At 32.2% G+C, this 15,798-nt stretch overlaps 3 protein-coding genes across 3 annotated transcripts; 1 reads left to right on the top strand and 2 right to left on the bottom strand.

Annotated features, from left to right (window-relative positions):
* Window positions 1-317: 317 nt before the first annotated feature.
* F4812DRAFT_453933 (DNA repair exonuclease-like protein) lies at window positions 318-1,904 on the bottom strand (the record flags this gene model as incomplete). Its single annotated transcript, XM_047936554.1, has 4 exons — window positions 318-1,105; window positions 1,156-1,297; window positions 1,638-1,696; window positions 1,766-1,904. The coding sequence occupies 4 exons, from the start codon at window positions 1,902-1,904 to the stop codon at window positions 318-320; spliced, it is 1,128 nt and encodes a 375-aa protein (XP_047785199.1).
* A 329-nt stretch (window positions 1,905-2,233) lies between these two features.
* On the top strand, window positions 2,234-3,930 carry F4812DRAFT_295781 (Bromodomain-containing protein). Its single transcript, XM_047931184.1, has 3 exons — window positions 2,234-2,405; window positions 2,466-2,587; window positions 2,785-3,930. Exons 1-3 carry the CDS (start codon window positions 2,390-2,392, stop codon window positions 3,829-3,831), a joined length of 1,185 nt encoding a protein of 394 aa, XP_047785198.1. The 5' UTR covers window positions 2,234-2,389; the 3' UTR covers window positions 3,832-3,930.
* Window positions 3,931-6,085: 2,155 nt separating this feature from the next.
* On the bottom strand, window positions 6,086-7,132 carry F4812DRAFT_464275 (uncharacterized protein; the record flags this gene model as incomplete). Its single annotated transcript, XM_047938327.1, has 1 exon — window positions 6,086-7,132. One exon carries the CDS (start codon window positions 7,130-7,132, stop codon window positions 6,086-6,088), a length of 1,047 nt encoding a protein of 348 aa, XP_047785197.1.
* Between the last annotated feature and the right edge of the window lie 8,666 nt (window positions 7,133-15,798).

The following is a 15,798-nucleotide window of genomic DNA, read 5'->3' as shown; positions in this document are numbered from 1 at the left end:
TAAATAAATAAATAAATAAATAAATAAATAAATAAATAAATAAATAAATAAATAAATAAATAAATAAATAAATAAATAAATAAATAAATAAATAATCAAAAAATCAAAAGAGATTTGCCGATAGTGGATCATCTAGTTCTATCTATATTGTAAGCGTTTGGGCAGTTAATGGTGTACGAAGCACTCAATTGGTGTACACTAAGCACGAAATTAACTAGACCTTAGACTATAGACTATTTACTAGCAAGCAACTGTAATATCCGAGAGTACGTGTATAGGTAAGTTCGGCGAGTGTCTCGCTAGATAAGAGCCAATTATTAGTTACCCTCATCTTCACTCTCCGTCTCTTCGTCTTCCTGGGTGACATAAGGTACGAAACGAAAGTCGAGAAAGCTGACGGCACCACCTTCAACTTCGACCATAAACTGCAAGCTGAGGACGCCTTGGCCATCCCCGCGGAAACTGACCTTATTCGCTATGCGCATAGCCTCGCTTGCCGACTTGATAAAGTCGAATTTGAAACTTTGGACCCAACGGTCGTGCACGGAAAATGTCTCGAGGAGGTCCCGACCGCTGGAGAAGTCCACACTGGCGCTGCCGAGAGCTCCGCCGCTTGATAGGCTCAGATAGGGGGCATTTGGCGAGGCGGCAATGGTAACGCGAACCGGAGCCATCGGCGCTAACTCAGAAAGAGCGTCGAGCAGCCAGCGAGCTTGCATGATAACTTTAAAAGATAAGTCATCTCGGTCAAAAGGGATATCGTTATGTGATTCAGGGGTATAGGTGATCATATTGCACCGAGTCTTCACCCCGGTCTCCTCCAAGACGATGCTCAGCGGAGACCCATCTTCTTCGTACATGATGCAACATGTCCCAGGCATTCCTAGAGTCTGATGGCTGAAGGCGTCCGGTCGGTAGTTACGCAGGTTACTACGATAAGCTTCCGAATCCGCCTTGGCCGCTCGGGCTGCTACGTCCATAGCCCCAAATATCTGCAAGGCCTCTAAAAAAGCAGCCAAGTTCATCTGAAATTTTGGTGGATTGTCTTCATCTGGCGCGTTTAATGTATAAGATGTGAAAAGAGCCTTGTCTAGGAACGCTACGCCTAATGACACTGTTAGATCACTTTTGATTCATGCAACGTCGGCCGCTTACCTTGCATCACACGCGAATGGTCTGCAGCAAATCGAATTCCGTCTGGCGTTATTTCCACCTGTACCTTGACCGTAAAGCTGATACATTTTAGTAGTTGATATATCTGCCTCGTAGAGCTGGCTACTGCTCGGAACAGCGGCAGCTGCGGAGGGACAGATCCAGCGGATGAGGCCATGTTGCAAGATATGCTTTCCCTTCGGCTCGAGGCCCTTTAAATATAGTCCCGCAGTATAAGAACAACTTCTCTGGCAGCAATAGTTGCCGATCACGTTTATATAATGTGTTTTGCAATCGAAAGGATAGGTTCGTAAACGTCAATTCACCTATGGTACAGACCAGCGCTCTTCTGGGCCTGCGGCGTCTTCCTTGGGGTATCTTCTAGACGTAAACTCCAACCGCACAGAACATATACACCGTACCAAATCTTTAAAAGTGTTAGGAAGCTGGGGAGCTATATAGGGACGCGGGTTATAGAAGAGGACGTACGCAACGGCTAACGAGGCCGGGACTCCGTACAGAGGAAGGCTGGCGAGAGACCGGTCTAGAGCAACGAATTATTAATTACTCGTAAAGGTTAATTGATAATTGCAGTAGAAATTGAAGGACTCACTCAATGCAAACGCGCCAGTCAGAGAAAGACCGATGAGGAGGAGAACAAATCCGACTAGAAATTGACTACCCTTTCCAACTGTAGGAAGAAATGGACTGCCAGGTGCAGTTTGCCAGATCTCATACAGTGAAGAATCCATGAAGGGTGATGATAAGTTTCTGTAAGAATTCTCTAAGAATTCTCTTACGAAAGGGAGGTTGCGGATTGAACTGATTGGTGATATTCTTGGATATAGTACTAAAATGTTGTAAAGAGAAAAAAAGAAAACCGAAAGAGGACTTGAACTGTTTCACGGCGTCATACCTAGGTAAGTACCTACCTAGCAAAGCTCTAGGTGGCCTATCTCTTTTTACGGCTTAGTGTAAGCCCACAATGCTTGCTTACCTCACCTCATGCCCAATCTTTTCCCCCATGTCCTTATTTTAGTGCCGGTTCCACACTTGTCATTCCACTTCTGCTCCTTGCATCGTCCAACACGCCTCCGCGTCAGATTGCCGAACAACTTCCCCATAAGCTTATCAACCACAACTGACGACGTGCGACTTGAGCGCATCGTATACTTACATTTCCGATCTTATCACATCTTTTTTTTTTCTCTTTTTTTTTGCTGTTACCTCTGCTACTATGGTGAAGGAAGAAAGTACGTTTTCTACAGCCCGAAAATCAATAAATTGTTATTAACTTGTCTCTTTCGCGACAGATGCCAAGCGCAAGGCTAGTGACGAGCCGACGTCACCAATCGCAGCCAAAAGGGCAAAATATGATGACTCGACCGAACCGGAGAAGAAAGCTGTCATCAAACCGATTCCATTTCCAGAGAAGGTATATATTCATCTTATACTTGCCCCCGCGCCCCGTAACAACACGCATGGCCCTCGACAATATGCTAGGCCTCCGTAAGAGGCAAGCAATACTGAGATGGGCTTTCCTTGATCCCCCTTTTCGTTATCACCGTACTACTTTACCCAGTAACCTATAAACCTGTATAGAATTCCCAAATTACTAACATCATGACTTAGCCCGCCGTCATCGAAGAGCGAAATGGCGAGATCGAATTCCGCGTGGTGAACAACGACAATGAGCGCGAGTCCCTCATCATCCTCACCGGCCTGAAATGCATATTCCAAAAGCAACTGCCTAAGATGCCTAAGGACTACATAGCCCGACTTGTCTACGACCGAACCCATCTATCCATCGCTATCGTAAAAAAGCCCTTAGAAGTTGTCGGCGGGATCACATACCGACCCTTTAAGGGTCGCCAGTTCGCAGAAATCGTTTTTTGCGCTATCAGTAGCGACCAACAGGTTAAGGGTTACGGCGCCCATCTTATGTCACATCTGAAAGACTACGTCAAGGCGACCAGCGACGTAATGCACTTCCTCACTTACGCGGATAATTATGCTATAGGCTACTTTAAAAAGCAGGGCTTTACGAAGGAAATCACATTGCCGAGATCAGTGTGGATGGGTTATATCAAGGACTACGAAGGCGGTACAATTATGCAATGCTCTATGCTGCCGCGCGTTCGATACCTCGAGATGGGCCGCATGCTCCTCAAGCAGAAGGAATGCGTCCTAGCTAAGATCCGGGCATACTCCAAGTCGCACATCATCCACCAACCTCCCAAGCAATGGAAGAACGGCGTTACCCCCATCGACCCCCTGTCCATCGAAGCAATCCGAGCTTCGGGGTGGTCTCCCGACATGGATGAGCTGGCCCGACAGCCTCGCCACGGTCCGAACTACAACCAGCTCCTCCATCTGCTTAACGACCTTCAGAACCACCAGTCGGCGTGGCCGTTCCTAAACCCGGTCAACAAGGACGACGTTGCAGACTATTATGACGTGATCAAGGAGCCGATGGATCTTAGCACAATGGAAACCAAGCTAGAAGCCGACCAGTACACCACCCCAGAAGAATTCATAAAAGATGCCAAACTTATCTTCGACAACTGCCGCAAATACAACAACGAGTCGACGCCGTACGCCAAATCTGCCAACAAGCTTGAAAAGTTTATGTGGGCTCAGATAAAAGCCATCCCCGAGTGGTCGCACCTTGAACCATAGGTCAGTAAAACGGGAGGATCGCTCACGGATAATATACGGCGCGAGGATAGACGCGGGAGAGCGCAGGCTATCGCCCGCATCAAGGAGGAATCTGAAACAACTCCCGAGTTTGACGAATACGAAGAGATTACACCCGTCGCAAAGAGACAACAGCAAGCCGAAGAAGCCGGGCCGGCTAAGACAGTCGTGTGTACCAAAATGAATCAGCCCTTGGGTTACATCGGTACCTTTGAGGCTGGTGCTGTCATTAACAAATCCTCACAAGTGCTAGCCCAGCCAAAAATCACGATAGGAGAAGCAGATATGCTACAAGTTATCGGCCCCGGAGCAAGTGCTGGAGTATTTCATCAAGTCTTACGAGCTCCTCCAATTTCCCCTCAGGACACCCTCACCTGGCCGAAGACACCCGTCCGGCAGCACCTGGCTGGTAGACGTAGACGCGCCCCGAAAAACTCTCCCGGGTGTTAGTATATGGGGGTCAAGATAAGGGGTTAATTCGGGGTGGGCGTGTTCCTTTTTTTGGTTCCTTTTCAATTACCCCTCGACAAAAGCATCAGAGAAATTTCGCGATGCGGCAACGACGAGAAAATGAGAATGAAAAGAATATGGCATAACTTTGGTTGACGCATAAGAGGACAATCAGGGGGAGTTGTAGGATATTGTCTTTGCGGCGGGGTGATGAGTTTCGGACGGGACACGAAGATAAGGGGTGTTACTTGGGTTCATGCAGAATGCCGTTCTCGCATTACGATACGATACGTGAAGACGGGACTGGATGCTTGAGGATTGTAGCCTTTGTTAGCAAATGCTTTTGCTTTACGTTGCGTTGCTTCTTGGATGCGTGGTGTGCACGACATGCATGAGATGGAGCTCAAGTAATACCTTAGGTACTGTACCTACCTAACCCACCTACATCTACTTATCCTAATAGGAACCGATATAGCTATAGGTAGCTCAGATAGGTAGATAAGTAGCTTGCGATAGTCCTTGCGGTTGCAGTTATTTCGCTTGCGCTGACTTAGTACTACATACACCTCTTTAACGCTCCGCACATTCTAATCAAAGCAATACATCAATCAAAGCATTCATTTTCCTCAAAACTTAAGAGTGAAATCGGGAGATTTTTTTTTTTTTTTTTTTTTTTTTGGTTCTCTCTTCTTTAAAGCTATAAGGAAATAAATAGTTATCTGCCAGACAAAACTACTAGGCTACGTAAAGGTACTTTACTTGGTAGATGGAATGAAGAGGCATAACCCACGGCAAGCAAGCAAGCCCAGCTCCAGCTCCCAACTAAGATTTTAAAAAAAATGAAATAAAAGAATAAAAAATAAAAAGGGGCCAACCCAATCAAATCTACAAACAACATTGAAAGCTGTTCAAATGCAAAGCCGCAACTCCCCGCCGTATGAGCCACCACCACCACAACCACCATAACACCCCCTCCTTCTCCCTTATATGATAAAACTAATAAACCAAATACCTAACCTAACGCCCGCGTTATTTAGGAAGATTATTCTGCTCCTGCTATGTGCTCCTCCTTCTTTTCTTCCTCAAGGAAGATTGGTATTTGGCTTATATAGGGCACGTGTATGCTATGCCCTTGAAAGCGACATGATTGCTTAAGGCTTCGTGAAACCATGATGATGTTGTTGTTGTCGTTGCTGCTATGATATCTCTAGTTACAATTTATTTGGGATTTTCAGATATGTGTGTATTTGTATGGTATTCGAAAGTAAGCCGCAACAAGAACCATAGAACACTCAAGGCCTCCGCTCTATTTATCGGGGACATGTCCCGGGGGTTAGGCTGGTTATATTTAATCCGTAGGCCTCGGTAATTTTGTGGTTGGGGAGTTGACCAAGGTATGCTGCCCAGCTTATGTTGCCCGGCTTATTGTTGTGGCCCCATCGGTAAAGAGTCCTAGCTAGAGCGCCCACCTCCTCCGTCCATGAATCACTTCTTAGCCATGTGCAGAAGCCGTAAGTAATCCCAAAATCTCATCAATATGCGCTTGAAAAAAAAATCAAAAATCTTTGTTGCTTAGTATGCACTTAATTCCGTCGCCTTAAAAGCAGTGAACGACCATCTAGGCCGTTGATAGAGCATCGCACGGAACATCAAAATGATTAGTGCCTACCTGTAAAAGGCACCTCAAAAGTTGAAAGAATCTAGTTGAAGGGTATCGAATAATTTTGTGCTTCTTTCCACCGTCGCCACCTTGAATTCCGGTGCTGTCGCCCCCAGGAATAATATTTTAAGGAAGAGTGATGTAGGTCTGGGTCCCCGACTGAGCTGTTCGCTGCAGACGAACTTCTGGAGTGGCGGTACTGGTTTCGCTGGTCGGAAGCCGTAAATCTGAGAAATTTCGGCGCAAGGACCTCCTACCGCCGGTGATGCCGCGCTCAAAGGAAAGTGCCATAGAACGCTCGATCCGGGCCGAAGAGTTGTCTCGACCGGATGCCTCGTCGTCCAAGGCGTATCGGAGAATTGAATGGAGGAAGTCCGGGATCTCCTGCCAGCGGCCAGCTCGTGCCGCACTCAGCATACCCGCCGGGAAGAGTGCCTGCGGAATGAGAGCTATGTTGGAATCCCGTATGATCTGCTCTGTGAGGAAGGGAAATTCACCGGCCTCGATTGCATTTTTCAGCCACTGCTCCCAGTCCTCATCCAGGGGTAACGAGGTATCGCCGGCTTCATGACGCGCTGCTCTTTCGCGGAGTTGTTCATTCAGAGGCACTCCGACGCTTGTCAGCTCACCATCGCTCTCGTCGTCGTCGTCGTCGTCCTCATTATTATTTTCTTCTCCTTCTCCTTCTTCCTGCTCGCCATCCATGCATTCGTCTGATGTCGTTGTTGCCTGTGGTAAGGTTTCGGTTTGAGTCGCGCGTGCTGTTTGTGGCCTATCTTCTGGCTCGACCCACTTCGGAATGTCGTCAAACGCAGTATCGTGAATGGTGACTCCGGAATCACGTTCGAAACGTTCCTTAGCCCATTTTGTACCTTCCCACTTCGTGAGGTTGGCGATTTCGGAATCGGTCAGGCGCAGGGCGTCGAAAGCCCGAAATAGACGACGATGCCACTGCCAGCGGCCAAGTCGTATACGGTGGACACGATGCGTGTAATCTAAACCTGGGTACTTGGCTTCTTGAGTGTCGAGATGGCCATAGAAAGAATGAACTTCCTGGCGGACCTCAGGGATGAGGTTACGGTGAAGGAGAGTATGGAAGTTCTGGGGATCGCTGCTTCGGGGTTTCGGGAACATGAACTCGTAAACGAGTTGGTCGACCGGGCGTCCCTTCATGTTGGCGAGATCAAATTGAGATGTTGGCAAGAATGGAGGGAGATTCTGGACAAGTTAATCTGCTTTTTAGTTGCCAGATGGCTTTTGCCGAAAGCAAAGCGTCGAATAGAATGTGGTCGAACAGAATAGACCCAAAGTTTAAGAGCCGGGCCGTTTCAGCCGCCGAACTACCGTCAACTTCGACTCCGATGCTTAAAAGTATGTACTAGGAGTAAGTTTCGTTACAGAGGAATATTGTCGTTTTGATGTGTCTCTCAGGAAGATTTGTAGTAACGTGCGTAGAGAATGGAGAAGGTTAGGTAGGTAGGTAGTCGAGTTATTAGGCGAGTTAGATTAGATGTTGTGGGTAATGTGAGTTGGTGGTGGTGTGGTGTGTGGTGTGGAGAGACGAGGGAGCCCAAGGCGAGTCGAGTGGGAAGAACGAGAGGGGAGGGGGGATTCGTGTTCCAGAAATAGTGTCAACTCAACTCTAACGCCGCCAAGGGGGCCGCGAGCTGAGGGGAGGGAATGTAAATAATTGATTGCTAAGGGCTTCGATTTGTATAATATCAGACGTTAAACTCAAATGATAGAAGATGGTTCAAGAGTTTCAAAGTTGGGTTCGGGAGAGGGAAAAAAAAAGTGTTTAAGGTGGCTTGTCTGCCTGGTGGCTATCATTTCCGAGATACGATTCTGCGATTTGTTACGGGAGTAGGGATATTTGCATGTGTCGCAGGGTATTGCAGGTACTTTTTAGTTTTGTAGAAGATGGGTGTGTAAGCCGGTAGGTGCATTAGCGGTGCTATACATTAGGTACACCTCCGCCAGGATCTTACTTGTCTAGCGTCTCCGTTGCCCCATCTGCCCATACATATTCAGCAAGTAGTTACTAGGGGGTTTTATATGGGAAATTCCCTGGATTATACTTGCTAATCTAGAATCTTCAGTCTTGTGGCTTGTGCGAAGAAAGACATCTTGAATTTACAACGTATTTTTACATAGAAATTACCTTATAAGTTACTTGAAAGACCAAAGTATGGAACGGTGGAGACGCTAGACAAATAAGATCCTGGCGGAGGTGTATTGTACATAGCTGGCTTAGCTGGCTAGCTACCTACCTAACTATGTACCTAGCTAGGTACCTAAACCTAGCAGGATGCCAGATGGACGCTGGGGCTTGGAAGTAAATAGGAAGCCGAGTCCTAATTAGGATTTTCGAGCTAGTACCTCATCCAAACAAGGGTTATCAGTTATCCTAAAGTTCAGTCCCAAACTACATTGGCTGACTGGCGCACAGGTCAGACAGAGAAAATAAAAAAGAAGGAAGTGACCAATCATCTGCCAAGATGTACATGCGTCGTTGCAAGGGGCCGCTGAGATGTTTACAGGGATTCTCCATTGGACACAGGTGTTAGGTACCTTTTCATTGAGAGTACTTGGAGTCTGCCCACTATTTGTAGTGAATTATATCTATTATAATTGTACACGGTAGATATACACGTGTACAGCTACATATCATGCCTCTGAGACTCAGAGTCCGAGTCGGGCGGGTATAAGGTCCCTTATAAGCTACATCTTGTAGGTGTGTACGTAAGCAATTGACCTACTACAACACAACGCTCATTCAGCGCCTCGCCTCCCTGGCCTTTTCATAATCACATAAATCCTACAAACCTCAGGTGCTTCCTTCAATGTTCGGCCGAGTGAGTTCGGGGGAGAAGACTTTGAGCCGGCAAAACTCCCACTACCCATGATACATGTAGAGAAAAGCTGACATTAGCTAAGCAAGCACATCAAACAGACTATACCTAGTCCATGGATGTAATATAATGCAATGCATGCCTTAATTCCTTCGTACCGTACCGCCTAAGATGGACCAAGACCCGAAAGAACATTGCATTAAGTACTAGGTACCTTAGGTTAGGTAGGCTGGTAGGTAAGCACATTAAAATACATTAGATTGCTTTATGTACATAAAGGTACCCAACATATTTGCATATATGTTAGCCTTTAGGTACAACGATCTCCTACCCGATGTGACGGACCCTGAATTTTCGTTCCCCGCGCCCGCGCCCGTTCTCTCCGATCCACACCTAACCCCTCCGTCTATATCCATGCGTCCGAAATAACCTGTTTAAGCTCTTACATTAATAAAATCACTTTTCCATTGCTATTAGTAAGTCCGTACGCTTGACGGTCCTTATTTTCGCTAAATCTCAATGTTTTTTATTTCTTTTTTTTTTATTTCTTTAAGACCTAAATATAAGTTTAACACTAATATGCAGTAACGCATTACTAAGTAATTAATGTTACGAACCAATAGCACGGGAACCATATTTTGTATGGAAGCGGGGATCCTGAAACGTACGATCAGAAAAATGGGTAAACTTTGGATAACTTATTAGAGGGTAATGATCTTAATGATTTTAATAATCTTATAAGATTATTAAGATTATTAAAATTATAATGGCTTTTAAGTAAAAATAGGGAAAGTTTATAAATATATTTAAATTATTATATATTTAATTTATATAAGGAAAAAAACTTTAAACTTTTTTAATAAATACTTTTAACGTTTTATTAATATTTAATTTATATTATTATTATTTACTTAAAATTAAACCTTTAATTATTACACTTTAACAAATTTAAATATAAATTCGTTATATTTTAATAACTTTTTAATTAATATTATTATTAATTAAATATAATATAAATACTAACTTTAATAATAATATTTTTTTATTTATATAAATTAATTATAATTTATTTATTTTAAAATATTTATTAAATAAATCTTTTAAAACTTAACTTTTAATAAAAATTAATTAAATAAAATAATATAATAAATTTAATATATTAAAATTAATTAATAATATAATTTTAATAAAAATCAGATCTTAAGTAAAATTATTTAAAGAAAAGGTAAAGGAAACCACCGAAATTATTAATAAGGAAAAAAAGAAAACCTAAATTAAAAAAAATTAAATAAACCTTTTAAAAAAAGAACTTTAAAGAGTATACGAAGCTTATTAAGCACTTAAAAACGAAGTAAACACTTTAAAAAAAGAATTAACTAAATTTAAAATTAAAAAGAATAATAATAATAATAATAATAATAATAATCCTAATTTATATCCGATATAATAAAACCTTATAATCTCGTTACTATTTAATAAAGGATTTAAATTTTTTTTGCTATTTAAATATAATAGCATTACGGATATAAAAGCTTAATTTAGCGCAGCTAAACTTTATTTAACTTTTTTTTAAATTAGTTTTAATAAAGATAAATATAAGGTTTTAGCAATATATTAATATTTTAAAAAAAACGTTATTAAATAACTTTAACTTATTATAAACAATTATTTAAATAAAATTTAAAAAAATAGAAAAATCTAAATATATCTTTAATAAATACTTTAATTTTAAAAATAAAATATAATTAATATTTAAAAACCTACTTAAAAAAATATTTATAAAGTTATTTAAAATTTTAAATAAATTAAAAAAGCTTTAAAATATATTACTAAATTTAAATAATTAATAATTATAACTTAACTTCTTAAAAATGCTTAATTTAACTATTTTTATAAAGGATTAACTATATAAATTAAAAATAAAATCTTAAAAGAAAAAAGGCTTAAATATATTAACAAATATATTAAATGTATTATTATTTATAATAAAAAATCGTATAAAAGGTTTTAAAAGAAAAAGATTAAGAAATTTACTTTTATTTATATTAAAAAAAGTTTAAAAAGATAAACCTTAATATTATTAAAATAAAAAAACCTAAAAGAAAATATGATTAAAATTAAATATTATAATTATAATAAAATAAAATATATATTTAAAAACTGTAAAGTACTTTAAAAATAATTTAAAATATTAAAAAAACAATTTAAGCCTTAAATAATAAAAGTAATATCTTTAAAAGTATTTAATATTTAAATCTTTTAAATAGCTTAAAATATTAAGAATTACGTTATTATTAATAACTATTATTAACAAAAGAACTTTTATAAATATAATTACTAAAATTGCCCACATTATTTTAATAATAATAAAAAAAGGTTAAAAAATTAATTTATATTTTAATAATATCTATTATTTATAAAAACCGAAAAAGGATAAGATATTAACAAAGATTATTTATAAAAAATATTAAATTATATTAAAAAATAATATAATTATAAATTAAAAATTTAAATATTAAAAAAAACCATTAAAAATGTTTTAAAAAAAAAGCTTTAAATAATAACTTATTAAAATAATTATAATAAAGATAAATTTAATAAAATTATAAAACTTATAAATAAATAAAAGATTATTATAAAATAATAAGAAAATAAATAACCCTTTTATAAATTAAATAAAATGGAATAATAAATAATAACCCGTTAAATATATAATAATAACATAATAAATACTAACTTTAAATAATTAATTAGAAATAATTACGCTTATATTTAAAAATAAATTACTAAATAAGAAAAAAAGTAAAATAAAGAATTTTATATATTCCCGATAAATTAAATAACCTTAATCCCTTTTATTATAAGCTTTATTTAATTATAAAAATTAAAAATATAACATTTCCTAGTTATTAAAGGATTATAAGAATAAAAAGTTATATATATAAAAAAAGAATTTATTACATAAATTATTAATAAATACTTTAAAATATAAAAAAAAAGTATTAATTATTAAAATTAACTTAAAAATAATAAGAATTAATATTTTAAAAATAGTATATTTTTTATAAAAAGTTATTAAAATTGAATAATTTTTAAATATAAATAAATAAATTCTTATCCTTAATATTAAAAAATTTAACCTAAAATTAAAGGTATATATATATAATTTATAATAAAATCTAAAATATAAAAAATATTATAAGATATTTTAAATTTTATGCCCTTATAATTATTATTAAATATATAACTTAGCTAAAGAAAACACAAAATTTTAGCCTAAATTAATAAAAGGACATTTATTTATATATAAATATAAAGATATTAAAAAGGTTTAAATCGAGTTCGAATTAATTTCCTTAAGAAATATATAAATAAATAATATAATTTTTAATATTGTACTTTTTATAAAAAATAAGCCTTAAAAGTATATGTACTATAAAAGAATATAAGAAAATTATAATTAATATAAATATTAAGTATATATAATTTATAAATTTATTATTTTAAGGAAATATATAAAAGAATATGAAAATATAAAAGTATTTAATAAAACTTTATTAAAATTTATTGAAAAGCAATAAAATTAATTCGAAAAAAGGAATTTAAATAAAGAAAATGTTTTAATAAATTTTAATATAATTAAAGTTATTAATAATTACCTATATATTATAATAAAATAAAAAGATTAAAAGATTTAAATATTAATTAATTATAAATATTTTATAAATATTATAAACTTTAATATAATTAATAAATATTTAATTAATTATTAAAAAAAAGAATTACTATATTAAAAGTTAATAATTAATAAATAATTAATTAAACGAAAAATTATAAATCTTCTAATTCGGATTTAATAAAAAAAGTAATTAATTTCCTTTAATATTATAAATATTTAATACAATATAATCCTAAAAAAAACCCTAATTAAAAATTAGTAATTTAAAAATAAACTAGTAAAACACTATTAAATAATTATTATTAAAATTAAATATAAAAAGTTATAAACTTAAGTATTAAAAAAAAGTTAACTTAAATAAACTTAATACAATAATAAAAAAGCATATATTTATAACCTTTAAAAAAGCTTATAAAGTAATACTTTTATACATATTATAACCCGTAAAATTAATTAAACAAATAAAATAATAAAAAATAGTAAAAGGAAAAATTAAAATAATATATAATAAATTTATTAATGTACTTAAAAAATATTAAAAGAAATACTTAAAATTATTTACCGAGAAATTAAATACAAATATAAAAATCTTAAATTATAAATTTTATAACTATAAAATAAATTTAAAAAAAATAATTACTTAAATTAAATAAGGTATATTTATTAAATATAAATAAATAAAAAGTATTAATTAAAATTATTAAACGAAAATTTGAGAAAGGATATATACGAAAATCAAACTTATTAATAAAGAGCTCAATTTTTTAATACTTTAAAAAAACAAAAATAAAATATTAAAATTAAATGAAAATAAAAATATAATATATTAAAATATATATAATTATTAACATTTTAACTTTATTATCAAATAAAATAGTTATTCTTTACCTAATATTAATAACCTAATAAAAATAATAAAAAATGTAAAATAGTTTATAATATTAAACTTTAAAAAAACATTTCATTTAATTTAAATAAATAAAGGTAATAAATAGAAAATAATAATACAAATCCCTTTTAATTATTATAAATATTTAATTATATTATTTAAATTTATAAATGCGCTAATAATATTTTAAGGAATAATTAAAACTGTATTATAAAAGTTTTTAAGAAAAATAGTTTTTATTTATTTAAATAATATCTTAATCTTCTTTAAAATCCTTAATTAATATAAAAAATATATAAATAAAATATTAAAAGCTTTAAATAAAGTTAATTTATTAATAAACCTAAAAAAAACGAATTTTATATATAAAAGATTAATTATTTAAAATATATTATTACCTTTAAACAAATTAAAATATAAAATTCAAAAATAATAACAGTATAAAATTAATTAACATTAAATAGTATTATTACTATATAATAATTCTATAATTTTATTAATTATAATTAATAATTAATAAAAAACTTTAATAAAATCATAAACTTTATTATAATTATTATATAAAAAAAGGAAAAAACTTTTTAATAAACGCTTAAAATAGATTAAACTTTTAAAGAAATATAAAAAACTATTATTAACAATTTAATAATAAAATTACTTAAACCAAACCAGTTAAAATAAATTTATACTAATAAATTTAACGCAATTATAAGCATAATTTTAAAATAACTTAAAAATAATAAAATATAACATCTAATAGCATACTTATTTGAAACTTTTAAAAAAGTTTAAATAAAATATTAAATTTATAATAAAGAATTACTTATTATTATAATAATATTTAAAAAATAAAAATATTAATTTAATGGAATAAAAGAACTAATTACGGTCCTTTTTAACCATGATAACTTAAAAACGTTAATAATTACTTAAAAATTAAAACCTAAAGTTTAAAAATAAATAAAATACTTTAATAATTTTAACTTTAAAATAATTTACGTTACGGGAAAAGCTAATACGCAAATAAATACACTTAATAAACCTAATAGTATTAATATAAAAGATATAATAAAAAAAAAAGTAATACTTATATTAAATAAATAAAAAATATTTATCTTATTAACATTATATTTTATAAATAAAAGTAACATATAAATAACATATATTAAAAAATAATACTTACAAAAGAATTACTTACAAAAACGAAAACAAAAAAAAGCATAATTATATAATTAAGTAAAATATACGTATTAAAAGCTTTATAATATAAATTCGTTAAAAAATACCATAAACATTTATTATATAAACACTAAGGAATTTTCCAAATTATATAACAAATTATAAAAAATTATAATTTCCCCGGCCTACTAAAAGTAATTAAAGAAATAATTAATAATTATAACATATTATTTTAAATAAAGATAAATTATTTATATTTAAATTCTGGACTAACTTAATAGTAAAAATAAATATAAAATAAAAGTTATTTATAATATATTATTTATAATTAAATAAATAAATAAAGCGTTTAAATCAAATATTAAAATAATATTTTTACATATATATTAATAAAATATAAAATAACTAAATAAAATTATTATTATAAATAAAAATTATATATAATAACTTTATAAATAAAAATATAAAGATATTCCCATTTAAAGTAAATATTAATTATAATTTTATTATTATAAAACTAATTAATATAAAAAAAACACTTGTACTTAAAGCAGAAATTATAATAAAATAAATTATTATTATATAAAATATTTAATAAATAAGTTTAAATTTTTATAAATAAAAATAAAAAGATATAATAATTAATATAAAATATTAAAACTAATTTTTAAAAAAGGAAATAAAGTTTATTTATTATAATAAAATATTAAAACTAAAAAATTAAATAATAAATTAAATTATAAAAAACTTAAACCTTTTAAAATTAAAAAAGTTATTTTAAAAATTAACTATAAATTATTATTATTAATAAAAACAAAATTACATTTAATATTTTATATTTCTTTATTAAAAAAAGCACTTAAAAATATATTTATATAAATTACTTTAAATATTAAAACTTGGTGGTTATGTGACATCGACGCGTAAGCACTTTATTAAGGATAAAGTGCTTTATTGTTAATACTAAAAAGAGGAACAATATACCCATTATTATTATATAAAAAGGTATTATATTATTAATTAACTTTAAATAAATTCTTCTTTCCTTAAATATTATTAATATATTAATTTTATTTTTATTATTATTTAATTTATTTGTTTATTGTTTTATATTATATGTATGTATTTATTAATATTAATTTATATTATTAAAAATTTAATAATATAAATTAATAAAGTTAAAAAAATTATTATTATAATAATTTAAAAAACTTTATTATAATAATATATATAATATTAA

Source organism: Daldinia caldariorum, assembly GCF_022478825.1.
Source record: "Daldinia caldariorum strain CBS 122874 unplaced genomic scaffold F4812scaffold_38, whole genome shotgun sequence".
NCBI lineage: Eukaryota > Fungi > Ascomycota > Sordariomycetes > Xylariales > Hypoxylaceae > Daldinia > Daldinia caldariorum.
Note: the sequence above shows the minus strand (reverse complement) of the source record. Positions and strands in the feature narration are given on the sequence as shown.